This window comes from Dermacentor silvarum, chromosome 4, assembly GCF_013339745.2.
Source record: "Dermacentor silvarum isolate Dsil-2018 chromosome 4, BIME_Dsil_1.4, whole genome shotgun sequence".
Lineage (NCBI taxonomy): Eukaryota > Metazoa > Arthropoda > Arachnida > Ixodida > Ixodidae > Dermacentor > Dermacentor silvarum.
This window is the reverse complement of record NC_051157.2, coordinates 86,043,301-86,065,609: the sequence shown is the minus strand read 5'-3', so window position 1 is coordinate 86,065,609 and position 22,309 is coordinate 86,043,301. Positions and strand designations below refer to the sequence as shown.

The 22,309-nt window shown below is 46.0% G+C and overlaps 1 protein-coding gene and 1 long non-coding RNA gene across 2 annotated transcripts in view; both read left to right on the top strand.

The window, feature by feature from the left end:
- LOC119450351 (lysophospholipid acyltransferase 6) overlaps positions 1-9,247 on the top strand; it is an 88,184-nt gene extending 78,937 nt beyond the window's left edge. Inside the window, exons 12-13 of the mRNA XM_037713785.2 lie at positions 1,078-1,229; positions 2,904-9,247. Coding sequence (XP_037569713.1) covers positions 1,078-1,229; positions 2,904-3,294 — 543 coding nt within the window. The 3' untranslated portion in view covers positions 3,295-9,247. The remainder of the gene's footprint in view (positions 1-1,077; positions 1,230-2,903) is intronic.
- A 2,009-nt stretch (positions 9,248-11,256) lies between these two features.
- LOC125944732 (uncharacterized) lies at positions 11,257-20,732 on the top strand. Its single transcript, XR_007466409.1, has 3 exons — positions 11,257-11,390; positions 11,615-11,677; positions 20,492-20,732. It is a non-coding gene; the product is annotated as an uncharacterized LOC125944732 (long non-coding RNA).
- Positions 20,733-22,309: the final 1,577 nt, after the last annotated feature.

Here is a 22,309-nt window from a genome sequence, read left to right as displayed (position 1 = left end):
CGGTGTGCATGTAACGTGCAGCGAGTTATCCTCGCGCGCCTTGACTCTGAAAAACATGTCTTTTTCGGTCTCGGGCCGGTTTCGGGCCGGGCTCGGGCCGCAGGTAAAGGGGTGGCGGGCCGGGCCGGGCGGGTAATGTAGATTATTTCCGGGCCCGAGCCGGGCCCGGGAATATCTTTTGGTCGGGCTCGGGCGGGCAGCCCAACGTAAAAACGGGTCCCGGGCTTAAAAAATCGGCCCGTGCAGTGCGCTACATGCGTGTTCGCATTTCGTTTATCTCGTTGTATTTTTCGCTGTCACGTGGCGCTCGTAAAGAGCGTTGTGACGAGCGAAGCGCGCGGCACCTAATCGGCCGTTTAATTGCTCATCAAGACACTGTAGCTACACACATGATAAGCTTGCGAGCTTGTAATGCACTGTAGTAGTACTTGCTGTTGGGCTAGTTGGTGCATGACAAATAATCATATTAGTATTATTTAATAGTGATATTAGTAATATTATTTAATAATATTATTATTATATACTTTTGTCAAGAAGCTTGTATGTTAGAAGACGTATGAGCTTACCGCACGCTAATTAATGTGTGAAGCTTATGACCATTCGTCGTTCGTAACGGTAAAAGCCGTATCGTGCAGGAAAGTAGAATACTGGGAGAAGTAAGTTTCTGATGGAGACGCTTCGCTTTTCGCAGTATAAGTGAAGGGGCGCAATTCAGGCGCATGTCGTAAGCGCTGAGGTAATAAAACCATCGATTGAAATAGACTGCCATTATAGGTAAATCGGCGTGCCGTGCACGAATAGCGTCGCGACTGCTTCGCGTGACGCGTAATGCAGGCGCGGCCGACTCCGCACCTAAACTGCGCTTGATGTACAGTCCTCGATCGTCGAAAGTTTAGAAGCTATTGTGCGCTTTAGAGAACTTCTCGGCGCTACTATAGGTGCGCCAGCTGTACGTAGAACTTCCATCCCTTCAATGTCACACACACAAGGAGGAACGCTTCTGTACTTTACTCAAACAACTAACGTTCTAGGTGGTCGCCGCATAACGCGTGTTTATGCCGTTGGTGCAATTCGCAGGTGCGTCGTAGCGTGCGACCCCTGTTCCAGGGCAGCCGCCAGAAACAGAGGCTGTACGACCTTGTCACCTGCCTAGCGACGCGCGTGGCTGTCGGCTACATGGTGTTTCCGTTCCTTCTGCTAGACTTCCACTCCAGCTTCAGGGTTTACCGGTAAGCACGATTAAATATACTAATTGATCGGACATTATTTGAACAATCTGTTCAGACGAATGGACTACGGTAGACTCCGCTTAAACGTAACACGTGGAGACAGAAAGATGTGTTTCCTTTATCATAAGTTTCATTTAAGCAATTGACACAAGAATCACTAAGAATCGTATTAGAACTTCTTGTTAAAGGGGCACTAAAAATAATTCATGATTGCCTGTTAGCGTCTTGGGTCTGTGCAGGAGTACGTTTATCTAGGTCAATTACTCACAGGGGACCCTGATCATGAGAAGGAAATTTCCAGAAGAATAAAATTGGGTTGGAGTGCATACGGCAGGTATTACCGAATCTTGACTCGGAGCTTACCACTGTCGTTGAAAATAAAAGTGTACAATCATTGCACTCTATCGGTGCCAACATAAGGGGCAGCAACTTGGAGGTTACCAAAGAAGCTCGAGAACAAGTAAAGGATCGCGCAAAGAGCGATGGAACGAAAAAAAAAAAAAAATCACCGCCCAAGCATTCCGTACAGATGGTTAACCAGCGAAGCTGAAACGTGCATCCCCGGTGTTTATCACTGGGTTAATCCCGACGATTCATGAAAGTCTTTCTCAATTATTGGTTACGTCTTTGTGTTTTTTAATGAGGTTAGACACCCGTTCGGCTGCGACGGAGAGAACAACGTCACTGATGGTATGCCCGTAGTCCGCCGTTGCCGCATTGCCCGCATTGCTCCTTGGGATTGTTCAAAATTAAGTTGCTTCAAAACTAAATATGTCCATCACGTAAGACAATCAATGGCTCATATCCCCTTAAGCAATGGCTCATACCTCCGTAAACGCGGCCTCCCCATTAGGACCACAGAAGAGAAGTGAAATTCTAAGCTGGAATGATGAGCGGCAACGTATAGCCAGCTGTGGAAAAAGACGACAACGACGACCGCGGGAGCAGTGGCACGAGTGCGTTCGCGCGGTTGCGCCGAGGGGTGCCAACGAGCCAGCCAGCTGTGGAAGAAGACGACGACTCTCGAGCCATTGCTGATGATGATAGTTTTGGGCGTACAGGCGACAGACGGACGAATCGGTTAGCCACATACAGCTTCGCTGTAAACAAAGAATATGTAGTTGCATGAACAAGTTATCGTGCCGCTAAAGGGGGCTTGGCACGTAAGCGAAAAGAGAGGCAAAAACGAAAGACATCGGGCGTGTCTATTTCCAAAATTGTCCGCATCAGTTCGCCGTGACGTTGCGACAGGCTGTGTTCTGGCCTAGTCAGTTGTTTACCGCTGTAAACGGAGACTATATTACGAACTGCATTGCATTAACCAAATACTAAGCCAAGCAAGTTTCGAGAACTTTTCATGCGCAAAGACGGTCCCAATGAAAGGAAAGCCTTTGAAGTCCGTGACGTCAGGCTGACGTGTACCGGCGCCGAGATTTCGGGCGAAACTAAAAAAAAAGAAAAAAAAAGTTTCAGCTTGGCTTTCATATTTTCCTGCAATAATCAACTACATCTTGTAAAATTAATGAAGACAGAGTTTGGAAAGAGCTCCTTACGAATCTCAAGTCACTCAGTGTTGCTCTTTTATGGTTTCATTTATAAGCCTCTAGGTTATTGTCTCCCCCCCCCCCCCCCTCCTCATCCTTTCCCTCACTTCCGATGACGTTCTGCGCGCAGCCACTTTGGATTCGTGGGCCACGTGATGTGCCTGCTGGCCATGTATGTTCTACCCCGGGTGCTGCCGCCGCCGCCGCGAACGCCGTCCCGGTGTTGTACGTCGCCCACGTCACCGCGGATCGCCGAGGGACACCCGCGCAGCATCGACCTAAGCCCGCAGGACGCCCATGGGTCGCAGCCGAAGGACGAGCAGGAGGACGAAGTTCAACAGTCACACAGCTCGGAGTCAGACGACACGATCTCGGTCGAGTCCGCGCACGAGGTCGAAGCCAAGAAGTCCAACTCTCAGCTGTCGCAGGTCGCGGAGAACGACCCGGTGGTGCCGACCACGACCTCCACCCTTCCCGACCCGCCCGACGCGCAGCCGCCTGGTGATAAGAAGACACAGTAGCAAAAGCAGACCTGTATAGACTTTCTTTTTTCCCAGGAGTTCCCGCGCCCTGTGAAGAAATGAAGAGACTGAAGCAAGAGAGCAGTGCGGCATCCGATGTGTTACCCGCACGGGGCGTTGTGCTTTCTCGACTGTGTCGTGTTTCATGCTTTTCGTTTAAGTCGACGGTGCAAACGCGGGATTGTAGCTATGTATGGGCGAGATGTTACCGCTTGCGAGACGTTGTATCGATGTTCGTCTAGGCCTATTGATGTGTACGGTGCGCGGTTTCTGATATGTGCCGAGTAACGGACGTATCCATCGTGGCCGCCGTTGAAGAGTGGGCAGTACCACGCAGAATGGTATGCTAAAAATAGAAAAAAAAATCTAGGCGCAACAAAATTATCCTAGCAATTAGTGATTTTAATTAGCGCACGTTAGGATTGAGGACGATGACGCGGAGGTAGCGCTAGTTGATCGACGGAACTCGGCAGTCGTATTCAGAGACTGTATACTGTGTCCCTGAGCCGCATTCCGAGAGTTCGTTTGATGACGGGTTTTTCGTGGGTTGAAGCGGGGTCTTCTCAACATTTACTGTCCAGCGGCTGCATCACCAAGTTCCTATGTACCGCACCTGTCCAGGTGTAATGGAACGCGTAATGGAATCGTTCACTTTATCAATACACCTCGCAACGTGTAGCGTACCGAATGCCGTACTGTTTTCTTTCCTACAGGGCCTTCGTAACAGACAGGTGACAGAGCCGGCGGTATTGTTAGCTTACGTGGCGTGTACGTTTCTTTGGATGCAACGCGTGTGTGGATGTAGTCTCGCGTTGCTATCGCTTCGCTGTTCCAGGTGTTGGTTGATCATGCGCCGCTTATCAGCTGGGGAGTCACGTTTGTGTTGCTTCGTCGCTGAGTCTTTCGCTGTGTGCATAGTCACTTCCCCAGTGACCACCACCTTCCCAGGTGAAGAACCGAATCGCGTGATTGGCGTCAGTCAAAGCCGACCGCTTGGTCCACGGGCTCGTGTGTTTAAGTTTCGGCGTAGCCATTTCCGGCTGCACACTGCAGGCTTCCACTTACAGATCTTGGTCTCACGTTCGTGGTACTTATCAGAAAACCGGTCGGTGCAACCCCTATGCGACACGGATAAGCTTAACTATCATCATCAGCAATGGCTCGAGCGTCGTCGTCTTCTTCCACGGCATGCTTCGAACAAATAAGTTGGCTCATTGACTTCGTAAAACTGAACGAAAACTTTTTCAGAAGGCCTCTAAAAAGGTGCCTGCTGGGGGGTTGAGCGCAAAACTCTGGATATTTGCGGGAGACATCTCCGCATACCTCTGCGTGAATCGGAACGCGGAGGGCTCATCTAGGTACAACGCACGCACCTGATTAAGGTTTGCACGATGAAGGCGTCGCTTTGAACTGAAAAAAAAAAAACAGTGCTTTTGGCGTTGCTCTGCTGTGTGACACGCCTGGGTCTGTGTTATTACAATGTTGGTGTTTTGTTTCGCTAATTCGCACTTTGTGTGCCAAGAGCTCGGTGCAGGGTTTGCCATCTTTTTTTCCCCTTCGCTTCACTTCCTTCGTTTGAGACATTTCGCGGTGTTCAGGACTTGTATCGCTTTCTTTTTGTTGGCTCGGAATCAGCGCAGAACTATTAATCCTTAATTCGGCATAACTACCGTACCGCGCCCAGGCAGAGTTCGCATCGATTCCTGTGTGCAAATTTGCCTTAGTAACCAATTTAACACGAACGTTGTGGTTCTAATCAGCCGCAAAGATCGTGAGAAGTCCTCGCGTTCGCTTCGCCTATAACGCCGAAAGGCCAGCGTATGGGTCGTCGGTTCGCTGTGGCCTGGCTTCACGACTCAAGGCAAACCGTTCAGTGACGTTTTGGCTAGATGTTCAATGGCTCGTCCGCGGGGTTAGCGGCGAAGTACTTCGACACCAGGCATGCACATTTTCTCGACTTGGTGCAGTTTCACTTCCTCATTAGCACAGTTAACCGCCTGTGGAGAACCCGAGCGAACGCACTCGGACTACATTGCGCTCTCGATTGAGTAGTACGAACGAAGCGTTCTCACCAGATCCATTGCGTTCGTCCCTTTACTGTGTGGTATTTCAATGTTTGACTGTCAGTTGATGCTGTTCGCATCTTGGGTGTAGTCACTACGTGAGTTGCATATCTTGTGAGGAAGTTTACGTGTCCTGTATCGTTATCGTTGTGAAATAAATGTGAAGCGACCTATTATATACAATGCGCGGACAAATGGACCATTCAGTTTTAGCAGGCATATGTACCGCTGTGTGTTGTACGTCTTGGTTGTGCCTGATTGGCTCTTAAGCTTATAGACAAATAAATTACATTTCACGACCTAAATATAACAATAGGAAAGTCTGCGAAAAATAAACGATGCAGTTCTCTAAGCCCCTACCAGCTTTAACTTTGCTAGATTCCACACAATTTTGTGCCTTGATCCTTGCAAAAGACCATATACGCTACTGATTGAACTTTGCGCCCGGTAGAGTGTGATTTGGATGAAGATGTGTCCGCAATTATCGTTTTTCCATCGGCGAACTAATTGCGGCCACCGATTTACTAACCGAGCTTCTGGCTCTCACTCATGCATGACAACCACGTGACGACGCACGCGGCACATAAAGCCGTGTCACGTGTTCACTGCTTACGAAATCATTGCGACTACTACGCAGCTATACAGACTCGTGGACTTACGCAGCCAAAGGACTACCTACAAAGATCGGGCTAGTTCAGTAGCCTGGTTCTGATTAAAGTGCGAATCAGGTCTTCCCAAATCGTGTTCACGCGCTCTTCTTTTCGCGCTTCCGATACGAGGCCCAAGCTTCAAAATATTTGCATTTCCTTTCGGTTGTACGAGTACGTTTGCTGAGGAGCACTGACGGACGCCAGGAGTGTGTCTCGAGGGAGAAGAGAGAGAGAGAGAGAAAAAGAAAAAGCATGAGAATGAGTTCACGCTCTCCGTTCCTTTGCTTTTTTATAACTACTGTGTAACAGAGGGGCATCTTGTCCCAGCGGTGGCGATCATCGTCACCCGAAGCGCGAGCTCTGTACTGAAACAGCTAAAAATGTAAAATCGTACCAACAGCATACGAAGCCGCGAGCGACATGGAAGATTTAAAAATGCCTACGCAGATTAGAACAGCTTATGTAAATTGAAGAACTAAGCAAATCGGGAGAAAAAAAAAAAAGACTGGAGAAATATGTGCTGGTTGCATACTGGAAAGAATACCGGGGGCGCAGAATTAGCGCTTGAAATCGAAGCGCGTTTCTGTTTACAGGGAATGGGCGAATCGACCACGACGTCTTCGCCACGTAGCCGTGCTGAGGATGCGTTTGAGCTGGACTAGGAAGTAGTTTTGCTTCACGAGCGAAAGGATACAATCAGCCTACTACGCCACAGTGAAATGTTCAAACTAATCGAACAAACGTAGTGCACATGTCGCGAGTAGCGAATTTCGATGGATAGCCCGATTTAGTGGTTCACGATTTGCGCGGTTGGTGTAGGTTTGCAGAGTAAGAGCATATATAGGGAGAATATTTTAGGACGGTGACTTTATGTATACACATTTGCCACAAGTGTTGACGATCTTGCTAATAAGAGTTTATAGCCGTGAAGTTTCCAACGATGTCGTAGTTCTGGATCGCCTGTTGCACTTCGTTGTGTTTGTTGAGATTGCTTTTGGGTTGGATGTATACTTCGGTGCGGTTAAACGCTTTCTTATAATTCCAAGTATATGAAACGGGAGCATTGTGTTTTTGTGCAATCACGTCTGTTGATTTTTTTTTGTTCCACATTCTCACGCTGCCATATTGCTTCTGCGTTTTGGCCGTGTGCCAACAGCACTTCGGAAGCTGCTTTGACGAATGATGCTATTGTTTCCGCCACGGTGAGAAACCGCGAAAACCGGCGAAGATGCAGAAAAGAAGGAACTGGAGCCTGTAACTGTACCGAAAGCCCAGAATACGCAGAATACGAAGAAAGAATACGCAGGGCTGAAATTTCTGTAAGGGTTTCATAGCACTCTTGCGGTACTGATACGGATTTCATGTAGATTTTGCACCCTTCCCGTGCGACTACCACAGAAAACATATTGAGCTATTGGATAGCATAAACAACGTTTCCATCGGAAGCCACCGGGAAACTGAGTGTTTTATTTGAAGCTCTTAGCATCAAATGCACATCATGTTCGGCGGAACAAGGAGTTCATTATATACTTTATGCCTTAACGCGCGGTATGCAGGTAACACGCATACCTTATACAGAAGCGTGTCTGTACGCACTCCAAGGCTTCTGTAGGCTTTTTCATGCGTGTCCCGTATGACTTTTTCCATAATTGGCATCGATATCGTATGAGCTCTCTATCGTTCTCGCAAGAGTATAATACAGAAAACATGGAAATTTTGGACCGTGCGTGGGAAAGTTCCGGCATGACGGCGTGCGCATCAGCTTAATGCAAGCGTTTGCCAGTCAGCGTTCCTCCGGTGCCATCTGTGCTGCGTCTTTGTCTCATTTGGCCTGCTTTGTTCTCGCGCATGCAAATCAGCTCGCCCGCCTTGAGATTCCGAGTTGTTCGAGAGGTGAGAGACAAGGGACCGAATTTCACTGTTTGACTGCCGAGTGCCCCGGAAGGATGCAGAAATATGTTTCTGCAAATATATAGGAGTTGTGTTCAGCAGCTGTCTCTGTTCTGTAGGATGAGGAACGAAACGGAGATTTTGTTTGGGGAACTTGCGAGCGTGTCGAGTTTACTGCTAAGAATAGAAGAACCGGGGATCGAAAGGGGATCAAAGGTGGCTGTCAAAGCTAACTTTTACAGAACCTGTCCACGCATGGAAAGGGGCGAGGAGTGAGGAAAGGCATTGAGGTTAACAAGAGACAATGGTGGGCTTCAGATGGAGGCATATTATAGCCAGTGAATCTGCAGAACGCAGTCCCTGCGCTCTAAACCCGTTAACTTTACAAATGTGCGCATTTTCGCATTCGATAAGTAAGCGGTGATAACCGTAAATAACAGCACGAGCCGCGCGCGCATGGATGCTAGACCTGAAAGTAGCTATACCGTGAACGTTATTAGTTTGGCAGGTTTAATATATATAAACTTCACTGCCAGATACCATGTTATACATGCTGTAACGTCACTCCTTACATACTGCTGGCTCCTGTAAATTTTACTCCGACTGACCTAAACTTTATGCCTCATATATGCATTATTTAGGGCATGTTATCATTACTTGGGGCATGTTGCCATTACTTGGAGCAGTTATTTCCGGTCTCCCACAGAAATGTGAAAATGCGCACCTTTGTGAGAGCTACTGCGTTCAAAGCGTACAGTTGAACTAATGGCTTACTTTAGCAAAGTTTGTTCGCACTCATTGCTTTTGGAGGTCAAGTCGAAGGTTGACCAAACGAAATGGGAGTCTCCGAATGAGACTGGGCGCAGTACACTGTCCTGGCTGCCCGCACGTCTTATGCGAGTGATGTTGTTATCGTTCACTGCTTTGCGGGACACGTCGCAACAGAGGGATTCGTGGGCACGTTCTCACAATTATGTAATAGACGTCGTGCGGTTTAATGGCAGTGGTGTTTCAAAGTTGTTAGGTGTTGTGCACGCAAGCGAGCGAGCTATTTTGAATGTCGGAGGTGGACAAACGTTGCGTGGCGTGGTGAAAAGGTATATGTCTAGTCGTGACTGTTGCGAAGTGTTTGTTTTTGATGTGCCCTCGGAGGGGCTAGAGCGCACACATCTGTATGGGGTAACTGCAACGCATAAATATACACAAGAGTATATATATGTATACACACGCATGTTTGTGGCCGTGAGCACTGAGCTTGTTGGCTGTGGTACTTGTTTGTTTTCTTTTTTTTTCTACCGAGATGTTTGTATTTTGTGTTGGAAGAGCGGAAGTAAATTTGTTATAATAACGGCCGTGTGTGTGTCTGTGGCGTTCTTCAGCTCCAGGCTACAGCAGATGCATGCCTCATCTTGGTGCGGATATCTGCTCAGGTATGTTTTTTGCCCTCAGGCAACCATTTCGGGCCTCAAATAGCGAGGCACTGCCCTTTATGTAATCGTTCAGATTTTCCCCTCGCGATTTCTTTCTTGCCGTGTTTGTAAATCTCTGTGGTCTTTTTTTTTTTTCGTTTCCGTCCATTTCAAGTTCAAGATTATTCAAATGCTGTTGCACACTTTTTTTTTTGTTACAAAGTAATTGTAATACAGAAGGAGGTCACAAAGTAAAAACTGTCTGGGGGACCTCCCGTTAAAACATTGATAAAATGTAACGCGAATAAGATGACAACTAAGGTTTAAAGCAGCAGAAATATACAAATCAACATATTAGAAACAATTAAACAACACATCAGGTTGTTCAAGATTACACAGGAATGAGCAAGAAAGATATCGTTTGTGGATTAGGCATATGAGTGCAATCAATTTACAGGAATTCGTAACATATTACTTAAATAAAAGCATGACTCCAATTGAATTCAGTTTACCGTCTGCACGTCTCTCATTGTTTTTTTTTTTGACGACTTCTGGTTGTCTATTTATGCTTACAATTATCCTGTACTTGGCTGCCAGGTTTCTTGACCTCTTCCTTTATGTCTACGCTTTTGAGGTACACATATCTGTGCTAGCTGGTCATTTATTTTCATTGTTCGTTAGTGGTTCTTTAAAAGTAATCTTGCTCTGCGCTTTTCTGACTTCAAAACAGGCCCAACCCATGTCGCCCTGCACTGCCTCATTTGTGGCTTTGCCGTGGGCCTCCAAAGCCAATCGGCCCACCGACCTTCGCTTAGCTTCCGACACCGACATGATCTGATTTTAAGCACAGACTTACATTTACGAACGTTAGTGCTGGCACTATTGCTCCTTTCCAAATTCTTCGCGCCACCTCATATTTATTGTAGCCCCAAAGTGCTCTTTTGTTTCATTCCGCTTCCCCTTCATCATCAGGTTATCTTGGTGAATTTTGTTTTGAGTAAGTCTTTCCTTCATTTATATACCCATAGGTATTTATAATGCTTGACTATGTGTATGACTTGATGTTGAATTGATACCACGTCATTACTCGTCTCCTCATTAAAAATCATAATTATCGAGTTTTCTGTTCTAATATAAGGCCTAGATATGTCGCTTCATTACCGCACGTATCCTCACGTCTCTCTAAATCCATCGCACTGTCCGATAGACGTTCGCATGCATCAGATCAGGCGCACTCTGTTGCATTGTTTTCCCATTACGGATGTAAGATAAATGAAAACCTGTTGCACCACTTTTTGGTAAAACACAAAGCTAAAGAAAATATAACGTTTACCCGAGAATCACAGCAGAAAACAAAAAAGACGTTACAGAAACGTGCAGTCATGTAAACCAAACAGAAATTCCAATCGGCACCTATGTCATCCGAATTTAAAATTTCGAGCACTTTTGAGCAAGTGATATGCTGCGGCACCACCGAAGCGAGTCCTGCACACTTCAACAAACAAGATTTTGCTTTATCGGTCACTATCTGCGTGTCATGTCAAATGGCCTCTGGGCATACACTGGATTCGAAGACTATAGGGGCCAAATTCGCAAAGCTTTTCGTCCTGCCAGTGCTGCTTGCCATTGGCCAGCCGCATTCGGTAATATTATGTCTGGCATCTCAAGTGGCTGACGCCGGCTCTTACAAATCATTTTAATGTAAGGACCCTTTTGTAAATAGGAGGGCTGATTTCATAATTGGTATGATCGAAGTAGTCTCTTCTCACCAAAACATCGGCGCTGCCCGCATTGAGAACAGGCGCTTCATTCAGAGCTGCGCGCTCGCTCTTATTTAAATGGTAACCGCAACGCAGCTTTTATTATGGGTGATGTATATCTCTAGCAGCAGTAAGTTATGGCGACGGCTGCACCTGCTGCTCGTTTCAATAGTGGCCACAAGGCGTTTGATGATTTGCAAGGTTTCGTCTACTGCGCATCGTCTGCGTAGCAGTCATTTCCAGGTATACCTTGGTTTTCCTTTGATTCTCATTAGTTCGGTTACCCACGGGACCAGTGACCTCGTTATCTCAAACCAAGGACCGGTAAGCAAACACTGAATACCACGCATTTGCGTGCCTTTAGAAGTCAATTCAGGATAGAAATTTATCATCCAGAAAGCCTGCAGTGAATGAAGGAAGCGTGAATGTTTTTTTTTTTTTTCATTTGAAGATACATTAAGTAGTGACTACAGGCTTTGTTTTATAATCGAGGCAAGGTATAAGCAACCTTTTCTGACTCATCGTGCACTCACTCTTTCGGACCACAGGCGACTACTGTGAGACACAATGGCGCCAAACAATATCCCCGAAGACCTGGGAAAAATATTCAGGTATGTAAAACCACAGCTTACGGTAAGTGATGTCCTAGAGACAAGAACGCTTCAGCACGACTTCGCGCCACTATTCATCATCATCATCCTATTTTTATGTGCACTGCAGGACGAAGGCCTGTCCCTACGATTTCCGATTACCATTGTCTTGCGCTAGCTAATTCCAACTTGAGCCTGGCCTGCAAATTTAATAATTTCATCACCTCACCTTATTTTCTGCCGTCCTCAACTGCACTTCCCTTCCTTGGCACCTACTCGCTAACTCTACTGGTCCACCGGTTACCTGCATTACGTGGCCTGCCCAACTCAATGTTTTTCTCTTAACGTCAACTAAAATAACGGCTATCCCCGTTTGCTCTCTGATCCCCACCGCTCCATTCCTGTCTCTTAACTGTACGCCTAACTTTTTTTTTTCGTGCCATTTTTAACCGTTACCAATTCTGCCAAAGTGCCAGCTGTACGTGCGCTATGGCTAATCCGCAGATGGGGTCTTACGTGCCAAAACCACGATCTGATTATGAGGCACGCCGTAGTGGGGGACTCCGGAAATTTGGACCCCCTGGGTTTCTTTAACGTGCACCTAAATCTGAGTACACGGGTGTTTTCGCATTTCGCCCCCATAGAAATGCGGCCGCCGTGGCCGCGATTCGAGCCCGCGACCTCGTGCTCAGCAGCCCAACATGCTAATCCGCAGATAACAGCTGGCTGGTGTAGGAATGGTACGTTTAGAAACGCTACCGCGTTGTTAAAACGTTTTACCTTCGACTCTCGATAAATGTACAACGTCGCACGTCGATGGCCATTTATAGTGACGCATGCTTACAGAAACACGAAGGTGTGGAGCTCCACAGGACAGTTAAAGAAGAGAATAAAAAGGAATATTTTTTTACAACTACAAGGGAAGCGCTTAACCTTTTGAGGCTACCGTAGCGTGCTTGGGGACTAAATGATACACTGTAGATTATATTCGTCGTTGTGGTATGCAAGGCAGCCAAACTATGGAACAGATTTTAATTAAGTGCAATTTCTTTAAGCCCCAAGTAGACGAGGCAAGCGCTGAGATCTAATAAGCACTGGGATTTGAAATCCGTCACCGGACGATTACATTGGCAGACACAAGTGAATAAAGGCTGGTGTATTGACGGAGGAGGGCGATAAACCAGATCACTCCTGCCATGAAAGAAATTTAGGTTTCAAACATTGACCTTTATATGGCAAAGTGTCACCTGTCACTACCCATGTACGAAGACACAGCATGCATTTATCCATCCATCAATCCGTGCGTCCGACCACCTTGTGGGACATCGTTACACCGCGACAACGATAAATGGCACTGAATGCGTGATTCCTATCACGAATCTCGTAATTTTTGAGCAGGTGCCTTTGCAGCCACTTCAGCACGGAGGAAGGAAATAATCTACAGGAGGGAGTAGTATTATCACGGAGCCAGCATTGGCAAGTCAAGGATCATAGCGATGCCTTCCGCAGATTCTATGCCACTATTACCATCCACAGTTCACGTGAATGATAAGAGTTCCGCCTAACTATCCGTGAAGTCATTCCTTCGCATTCGCCTTTGATAAGTCGGCCCAACACGCGAGCTTTGAGGCTAAACGTATACTGGCCGAGAATGTTTGGTTCCCGGGTTTTTTTTTTTTTTTTAATCGACGCGCACTTGTTCGGCTGCTCTGTCAGTGGCTCTGCCTGCAGAGCGGGAGCCCTAAAACCTACCACTCGCCCTGACGTGATGACGATAACGTAGTTGGGACGACTCGTTTGGTTTCAATGCTCCCCTAGGCAGCTAGTTTGTAGCGATGCCTTCCGCACGATTTTATGTCACTGTTATCATCCACTCCTTTATCATCACCTTTATCTCTCCTTTATCTCCTCTCTCTCTCCAACGAAACTCCTATGCCTTTAACGACCCCGGTTCCATCGATCTCTTCCCTGCTTTTTCCCACTTATACTCTAAACGTCTCTTGCTTATCTCGACTGCTGACCATGCAGTTGGAAGGTGGACGCTCCCTGCGGTCCTTGCTGAGTAAATATCATTGCATTCCATTACAATGTGCCGAGTCGTCTCCGGACTTTTGCTGCAACAGGCCGTATGCTTCATGCTGTTGCAAGTATATTTACTCCAGTATGTTTTTCTCCTCAGGCAGCCAGGTCGTGCCTCAAATAGAAAAGAGAGAATTAACTTTAATGAAAAGCATGGCTCAGTGGCCTAATCAGGGGTGAAGGTCAGTGGTGTAGCCTCGCGCACAAACTCTCTACGGGAGTTTGTGCGCGAGCCCGGCTCGACCGGCAGGTTATGAACGTGTTCTATATTCCTTTGTTTATTTTGTTAATTTTATGATCCTCAAATAGCAAGTCGCTGCCCTTCGTGCGATACAGATACTTTGCTGAACGACGCATGCACTTAGTGGCGCGCAGTGCAACTAGAGCTACGACGTTCGAATGACTCAGCAATGCACCGTGTTGAATGATGCGGGGAACATGACACGTTACTACAGTCCTGTAGGCAGTGTGAACGCGTTCTTTGTTTCTTTTGTTTCTGAACAGCAGTCACCGAGTAAACAGTGTTTTAGCAGTGATTGCCACAGTGGCGGGAACTGAGGTCATGGCACACGAGATATACCCGTATTTATTTATTTATTTATTTATTTATTTATTTATTTATTTATTTATTTATTTATTTATTTATTTATTTATTTATTTATTTATTTATTTATTTATTTATTTATTTATTTATTTATTTATTTATTTATTCACTACCCATACATGTATTACAGCAGGGAGGGTACAGTTCATGTAAACAAACACTCAAAATTGCATTCATAAAGCATGGAAGAAATCATAATTTGAACAAATACAGATAGTGTCAGGTTGTAGAGTATTCCAATCTCTTATAGTACGAACAAAGAAAGAGTAGCGGAAAGCGTCACCTTTAAAAAGAATCTCACGTATATTTAATTTGTGATCTCGCCTTCTAGAAACATAGGTGGGCGGCTGAAAATACAATTCCCTAGCTATCCCCGTTTTAGAGTATATAGTATATGTTATGAAGAAATGTTAATCTGAGAGTTCGACGACGGTGTTCAAGAAGATGCCAATTTAATGCTTTTTTGCTTTCTGTCATGCTAAGCATCCTGTCATAATTGTCAAGGACAAACTGAACTGCCCTGTTCTGCACTTTTTCTAGTTTATCTGCAAGTTCTGCAGTATATGGATCCCAGAAAACGCGCGCATATTCCAGTGTACTGCCGAAATGTGTGAAATACAGCTGCTCCCTAAGTCTCTGTGGCAAACTACTTAAGTTACGTTTCAGAAAACCCAATGCTCCAACAGCGTTGTTCCTAACATGAGTAACGTGTCTGTTCCACGTTAGATTAGCAGTAAGAAATACACCTAAATATTTATATTCTGTCACTTGTTCAAGAGTAGCATTATTCATCGTGTAATGATTGCTTTCGTGTGAGCGCTTCCTGGTAAATATGACGTGGACGCTTTTTTTCACATTCAGCGACATTTTTCATTTTTCACACCATGTGGCAATCAAATCCAAATCATGTTGTAGTGCTTGTTGGTCAGATTCACTGTCGATGACCCTATATACTATACAGTCATCTGCAAACATTCTAAATGATGATGTAATACACAAAGTGATGTCATTATTGAACAACAAAAATATAAAGTGGGCCTAAAACTGATCCCTGGGGTATACCAGAGGTCAGAGAAACATATTCAGAGGAAGATCCGTTGAGAGCCACAGAAATATGTCTTGAGCGAAGACACTCAGCTGTCCATGCGATAATTCTGTCATCCACTGTGTAACGTCAAAGTTTAGCGATCAGTAGACTAAGCTAAACGACGTCAAAAGCTTTTTGAAATCCAGAAATATACAGTCAACAATTTATTTCTTGTTGACAGCTGAGGCTAGCCATGAGTGAACCAGTGGTGTCGTACACAAAAACCCCGCCGAAACCCATGCTGACTAGGATGAAGGATGTTATTTTTATCAAGATGAGACATGATGCACCTATAAATCACGTGTTCATAACCTTACATATAATCCTAGTTAAGGATACTGGTCTGTAATTCTCAACTCTGTCCCTCTGTCCACTCTTATGAATTGGCAGCACTCGCGCTAGTTTCCAATCACCAGGAACAATGCTGTTAATTAAGTAATTTTGAAATAAGCGACACAAAAACAAACATAAAATGCCCGAGCAATTTATAAGAAATGATGCAGGGATATCATCCGGACCACACGATTTCGTTGGTTTCAAGCATTGTACTAATCGCTCGATGCCCGTCACACTAAACGCTACTTCAGACATTTCGTTGGCTTGGACCGGAAAATCAACACTATTAACCCCACTGATGCTTGGATGAGTAGACTGAAATACTGATGAAAAGTAATTAAAAAATTTCGACCTTAATTGAGTCATCATTAATGATTCTGACGGACCAGTGCAAGGGTGGAACAGAAGTGTCATCCTTATCGTTTCTCTTAAGATATTTCCAAAATTCCTTAGGATCGTCCACAAACGGGTGGCCCAAGTTTGCAAAGTATGTGCGTTTAGATCCAGCGAGCTCTCTAAAGCTACCTTTCAACTCAACTAACTGTATGTGACGATTATCTGATTTCTTAGTTTTAATCTGCCGATAGATTCTTATAATTTTCCGTAATAAGGATCGGAGTTGACAGTTAAACCATGGTTTATAATTTGCACGTTTGGAAGACAGAGTTCGAAGGGGAACAAAGTCATCTCGCAGTTTGAAAAGCTTGTTTTTAAGTACCCCCCCCCCCCCCCCTCCAAAATATTCCGCGTTTAATTCATTGGCGAATGTGTCAAAAGAAGGAAAATATTAAGATTCAAACGCTAAATTTAGTGCAGTTTAGTTAGCCATATTATATGCATACACAGTTCTAGGAGTTTTTTTTTTTGATACACGCACATTTCGAAAGGTAGTGCCTGCTACAATAACATTATGATCGCTTATATACCATCCAGGTAAAGCACATACATTTGATACAATGCTTGGTGCATCACAAAACAACATATCAAGCACATTACCATGCAGTGCCATCATTACGCGAAGGGTCTCTTACGAACTGATGGAGCATATTTTGTGCACAAACTAAAAAAATAAAGCTGCATATAAACTGCCTGTGGCAGTACATGTAAGCATATTGCCTGATCCCCAATCTATACCGGGAAGATTAAAATCTCCTCCCAATATAATGTGATCCCTTTGAACTGTCTCAAGAAAAGTAGCCATTTGTGAAAACTCATGATAAGAAGCACCAAGGCGTCGATAATAAGATCCAATAAGAAATCATTTACCATTTTCAGCCCGCAACTTGCAAAATACAGATTCACATTCCAGATCAGAACCAACTCCAACACAGGGCAAGTCGGATCTTACAAGAATGAATACGCCTCCTCCCCATGATTCACGGTCCCGCCTAAAACAGTGATAACCAAGAGGGAAAAATTCTCTATCAAGGACTGTAGAATCGAGCCATGATTCTGTTCCATCTCTACTGCGGGCTCAACAGAATTTAATAGTAAATGAAAATCATGAACTTTATTTCTAAGGCTTCTACAATTGACGATCACGAGTCTGAGCTGATGCGTCACCACAGATTACGACAACGGTCACGTTTCAATTGTGTGACCACTTGTGCTTTCGATTCGATATGGTTTATCACCCAGGTATAAGGTATCGAATCTTAGAACTGGTTTCACTCCCTCCTTCCTATTTCCTTTTGCAAATGCCCAAAGTTTGTTTCTTTTTTCTCGGACTGTACGTGAGTGAGTGAGTGAGTGAGTGAGTGAGTGAGTGAGTGAGTGAGTGAGTGAGTGAGTGAGTGAGTGAGTGAGTGAGTGAGTGAGTGAGTGAGTGAGTGAGGCAACTTTATTCGGTCCACAATGGACGCGAGTAAACTCAACGTCACATGGCTAGGCCCACTCGGGGACCATCAGGTCAAACCTGACGGCCCTCTCGCGTACGTGAAAAATCTTCAGATATGCTGCACGCGGTCCCCTTTAGGTTATAAGCTTTCGTCAATATCTGCTGTCGCGTCTTGAAGGAAGCAAATCGGACGATTACTGGTCGTGTTTTATTTGCATGATACGGACCTATTCTGTGGGCACGCTCAATATTTACGGAAGTGAGCCCAAGTTTCGCGCGGCACAAATTAAGAACAAAATGTTCAGCCTGAGCATAGTCTCGCCGGCCGCTGAGCCCTCTAATCCGTAGAAGACCAAATTAGCACGCCTTTCCCGGCTTTCAAGGTCACCTAATTTCCCGAGAACGAGGGACATCGCATCTTGGTCTCGTTGCTATTGTTCTGCAATATTATTTACTACTGTTCGCATTTCCTCTATGTTCGGGACATTTCTTTCTAACGAAGCCAGGCGCGTTTTCAATTCAGTTATAACAGCATTGGTTTGTCTTTGGTTATCTTCAATTGCCGACAGTTTAGAAATAATTGTAGCCTGTCTTTCGAGCAACTGTTCAACCTGCACGCTAGAAGGCCTTGGGTTTCTCTCAACGTCTCTCCCGCACAATAGCAAAATAAACAATTAAATAGAGGCGCTCCGGAACAACAAAAACTGCCGTCTGTGAATTACTCTGCGTGACATTTCGCGATAACAGCACTTCACAGACAAAAAAAAAGAAAAGAAAATGGAACACTGGGGTGGAACCGGCATAATGAAATGGTACTATGTGCAAATATGGTTTGAAAAACCAACCTGCGTAAGTAGCAAGAAAGAGATAAGGCCCATTGCCATGTCGCCGATCCCATGTCCCGTCGACAAAGTGCCGCTGCGGTCAATTTGTAGCCAAATGCCAGAAGCTGTGCCAGTGCCGCCCAGCGTCCATTGCTTACAGTTGAAGAGCGATAAAAAGACCGATTCCGTCAGTGCCGGGTATTTTCGTAAATCCATCGTCGCTGGAAGTAACCACCGCAGAACTGTTTCCATGTCGCCCTTGTACGCCTTGCCGTCAGTGAAATCAGCAGCATCCTTTCTCGTGGGTTCGATCACGACGCAAGCCTGCGTAAACAGCGAGGAAGAGATAAGGCCCATTGCCTTGTTAAAAAAATTATGGCGTTTTACGTGCCAAAACCAACCACTGCCTTGTCGCCGGTCCCATGCCCATGTTGCAAAATCTTACACTTTTTTAAACACGTATGAAGGGAGAGTAGGGTGAGTTTGTAGACATTTCGCGCGGTACGCTTTCATTAAGCAGTTGAGCTTTTCGCGCACAGTAAGCGCGGAAAGTGTCTTCTGCAGTCTGCATATTTTGTAGCCTTCCGCGACACCATACTTGGGTAACGCAGTAAGATCGGTTTTGTACCAACAGCGCGAGATTACCGCAGTTCCTGAGATGCAACTGCAGTTTTTTATAGTCATTTTCAACGCATGTATAGGTCTTTTAACAGCGAAGCTGTTAAACCTGGGCGTTGGCCGTCTGCTGCAACGCCGAAATGTGGGCCGATCCTGGTGGTAGTGCAGAAAGGGTCCAAGCGCAATGGCACATACCCCTGTGAACTAGCGAAGCTGTTTAAAGATTCACAAAGCTTTTCTTTCCTAAGTTCGCTATTCCAGTTAAGCTCGAGGATGGTCCGTCGAGTGTACGCCACAAAACCTCCGCCTGGCGATGACGCTACCATGCGTCGCCTAGCAACGCTTCACCCCAGCTACGCCGACCGCGCCGAGCCTCGCCACAGCTGCGTGAGCCGTGACGTCATCGTGCGCGCCGCATCGCTTCGCCTTAGCTTTGCCGAGCCATGACGTCACCGCGCCGTGCGGAGTGGTTGCCGCGGCGGCGAAGAGGCGGAGGTAAGCCGTGACGTCACTGCGCCGACCCACGGGATATATAGCTATGCGTCGCCGCCACGGTGACAGAAAAGCCCCGCCGTCTCCATGCCGAGCACATCGCCGCGAAGATGGGGCGGCCGAAGAATAGCGTCACTCCCGAAGAAGAGGAAGCGTGGCGCGTGACGCCGCGCCGCTACTCGAGAGCGAGTGAGACGACTTCGGTCCGATCCCGAGTATCGCGCCGCCGAAGCGGGGGCAAAACGTCGGTGATTCGCAGAAGATCCGGAGAATACCTCTCGGCGCAATTTCGACGGAAAAATCGCAGCGATTGCTGCGACGTTGCGACGCTGCGACCAACCGGTTGGTCGCAGCCGAAAATCGCAGAATCGGCCCTGCGACTGCGATTTTCGTCGCATGCGACGGAAATCGCACTTCCGGTGCGATAATCGCAGTGCAAAATCGCACCATGTGAAACGGCCTTAAGACAATCACTTTTTGGAAGTACTTTTCTTTTTAATCTACGTTTTCACAAAACGCGCTCGTAGTCTGTCGCCATTTTTTTTTTTTACTGCGAGTGCACTCTGTTTTCCCGTTTAGAACCGGGAAAACAGAGTGCACATGGGAGAGGCACACTAAACGCTGAATGAACATGAAAGGTCATCGTTACGGCGTGCAAGAGTGAGAAACAAATGACCGCTTGAATGCACGTACAGCATGTTCGGCACTAAGTTAATAAACTCAAAAGCGTGCGATGTTTTCATTGCACATACTCAGTGTCCAGACCTGGTTTAGAGGTATTTCATTAGTGCCCTATCAAAATGAAGTAACTCTTGTTCGGCGTATATTTGTATTTTCCGACTTCAATAACATCCTTGTTCTTACAGTCTCAAACAGCAAGCCTTTAATGCTTATGTCTATTGCAGTGTAATAGCGTAATGACTCTTGTCTTTTTTGCCCGTGTTACTTTTTTTTTCAGCGTGATAGACGAGAGCAAGGATGCCATGCTACAATCGCTCAAGGAACTCGTGGCCATTCCCAGCGTGTCTGCAGAAAGTGCTCGCCGTGGTGATATTGTGAAAGCCTTGCACATGGTCAAAGAGGCAAGCGTTTAATGCATGACCCAGAGAAAAACAGTTCCATGGCCACTTAACGTGTAGCAGGATTCGTGTACATTTAATGTATTGGCGATAGCATATAGAGGAACACTATTGGTAGTTCCAAATAGATAACCTACATGCGAGCTCCTTAGTTCCAAATAATATTCAGCCAATGGCGTAGCCAGGGGGTGACACACCGGGCACGCGCCCTTCCCAAATTTTCTGTGCTAGTGTGCGGCTTGCGCAGCGCCCCCTTCCCTCCCTCCGCCTTTCCGTTCCCGCGATCAAGCGCGTGCTCCCCCTACTCCCAGAAAAAAAAAAAAAACATTTTGGCCACGTCAGTGTACCCGGCTACGTCACTGCAAATATGGCTACGTGACTGAAGATAGTGTTCAGAGAAACACTATTTGAATACCGCGACAGATGCTGCTCGAGCAATCTCTCCTTCGCCTCAGCCGCTGACTGCAATATACCCTGATAAACGCGCCTAATTGAATACTTTAATTTCGTAAAGCAATCTCGAATGCTTATATTGGCGCCTACAGGAATTAAACTATGCCTGCGCAAAATGTCCGCACGAAATCTTTATTTCCTTGCTGATAGTGGTAACTCCGAAATTAATCCATCTCCTTCGTAGGTGTTATAGCGAGCCCTGCAGCAGTAATTTCTTAACGTCTAGTGCCTCCCCTAGTTTATCCACATACTTGAATTTTAGTCCGGTGCTCCGCACTGTATCCCGTATTCATGCAAATTTTCATAGCTATCCACTTGTTTGTTTATATGGGGCTATCGTTTTTTATCGCTCCGCGAACTGTGCCGCGTGTGTAAAGTGTAAAAGTGTGTAAAAGTGTAAAACTCACACTGTTGTGTGAGTTTTACACTTTTCTTACGATTCCCCCAATTGTCCTACATCAATGTAATTCGTATATTGTGTTCTATGTCCTGCAACGCACCCACTCTACTTCTTTGAAGTTTCGTTCTGAACCGACTGATACAGTCTCTATAAAAACAATTGCCTCAAACGTCCGGGTGGCATGTAATTCGCCACAAGCAAAACTTGATAAATTTCCGCAACATCCCCAGTAAGCCAACTTCTCTACAAGTTTGCCTGAACGGCTTCCATATTCCTGCAAGCGTTCGTCCCACACTCACAATTATAGTTCTTTCCTACTGGGCGCAGACGCTTATTACGCGCAAACTGCTTGCGAGCGCTTTTTTATTCAGACAAATGATTGATTCCAGCGCTCCTAAAGGGCCCCTCATCAGGTTTGACCATTGTAAACAGACAAGCGTTGTGTGCAGAGCAAGAGTGACAAACGCACCTACTAAGCATTACTTTAATAAAAGTAATGCTTGCCTGCACCCGCTGCGCTTTAAAGTACACGCCGCGGAAACAGCCACTCGACCAGCTGGCGAGATGACGTCACACGTAGTGCTTCTATATCACACGCAATCGGTAGGGAGCCTTAAACAAGTTTGTTGGGTCCCAAAAGTGTGTACTTTCTTATTGTATGGTTTACTTATGTTAAATAAACTTTCAAACTTTCACACTTTCATGGCACCTGCAGCGCACAAATAAGCAGCAGCAGCGCGAATAACCTGGGGGATTCCCGTGAAGCCCAGAGCGCGCAGAACCGCCGTTGGGAATGCGCCGTAATGTATCATATATAACATATAACGCTAACAGTGCCGGCGTG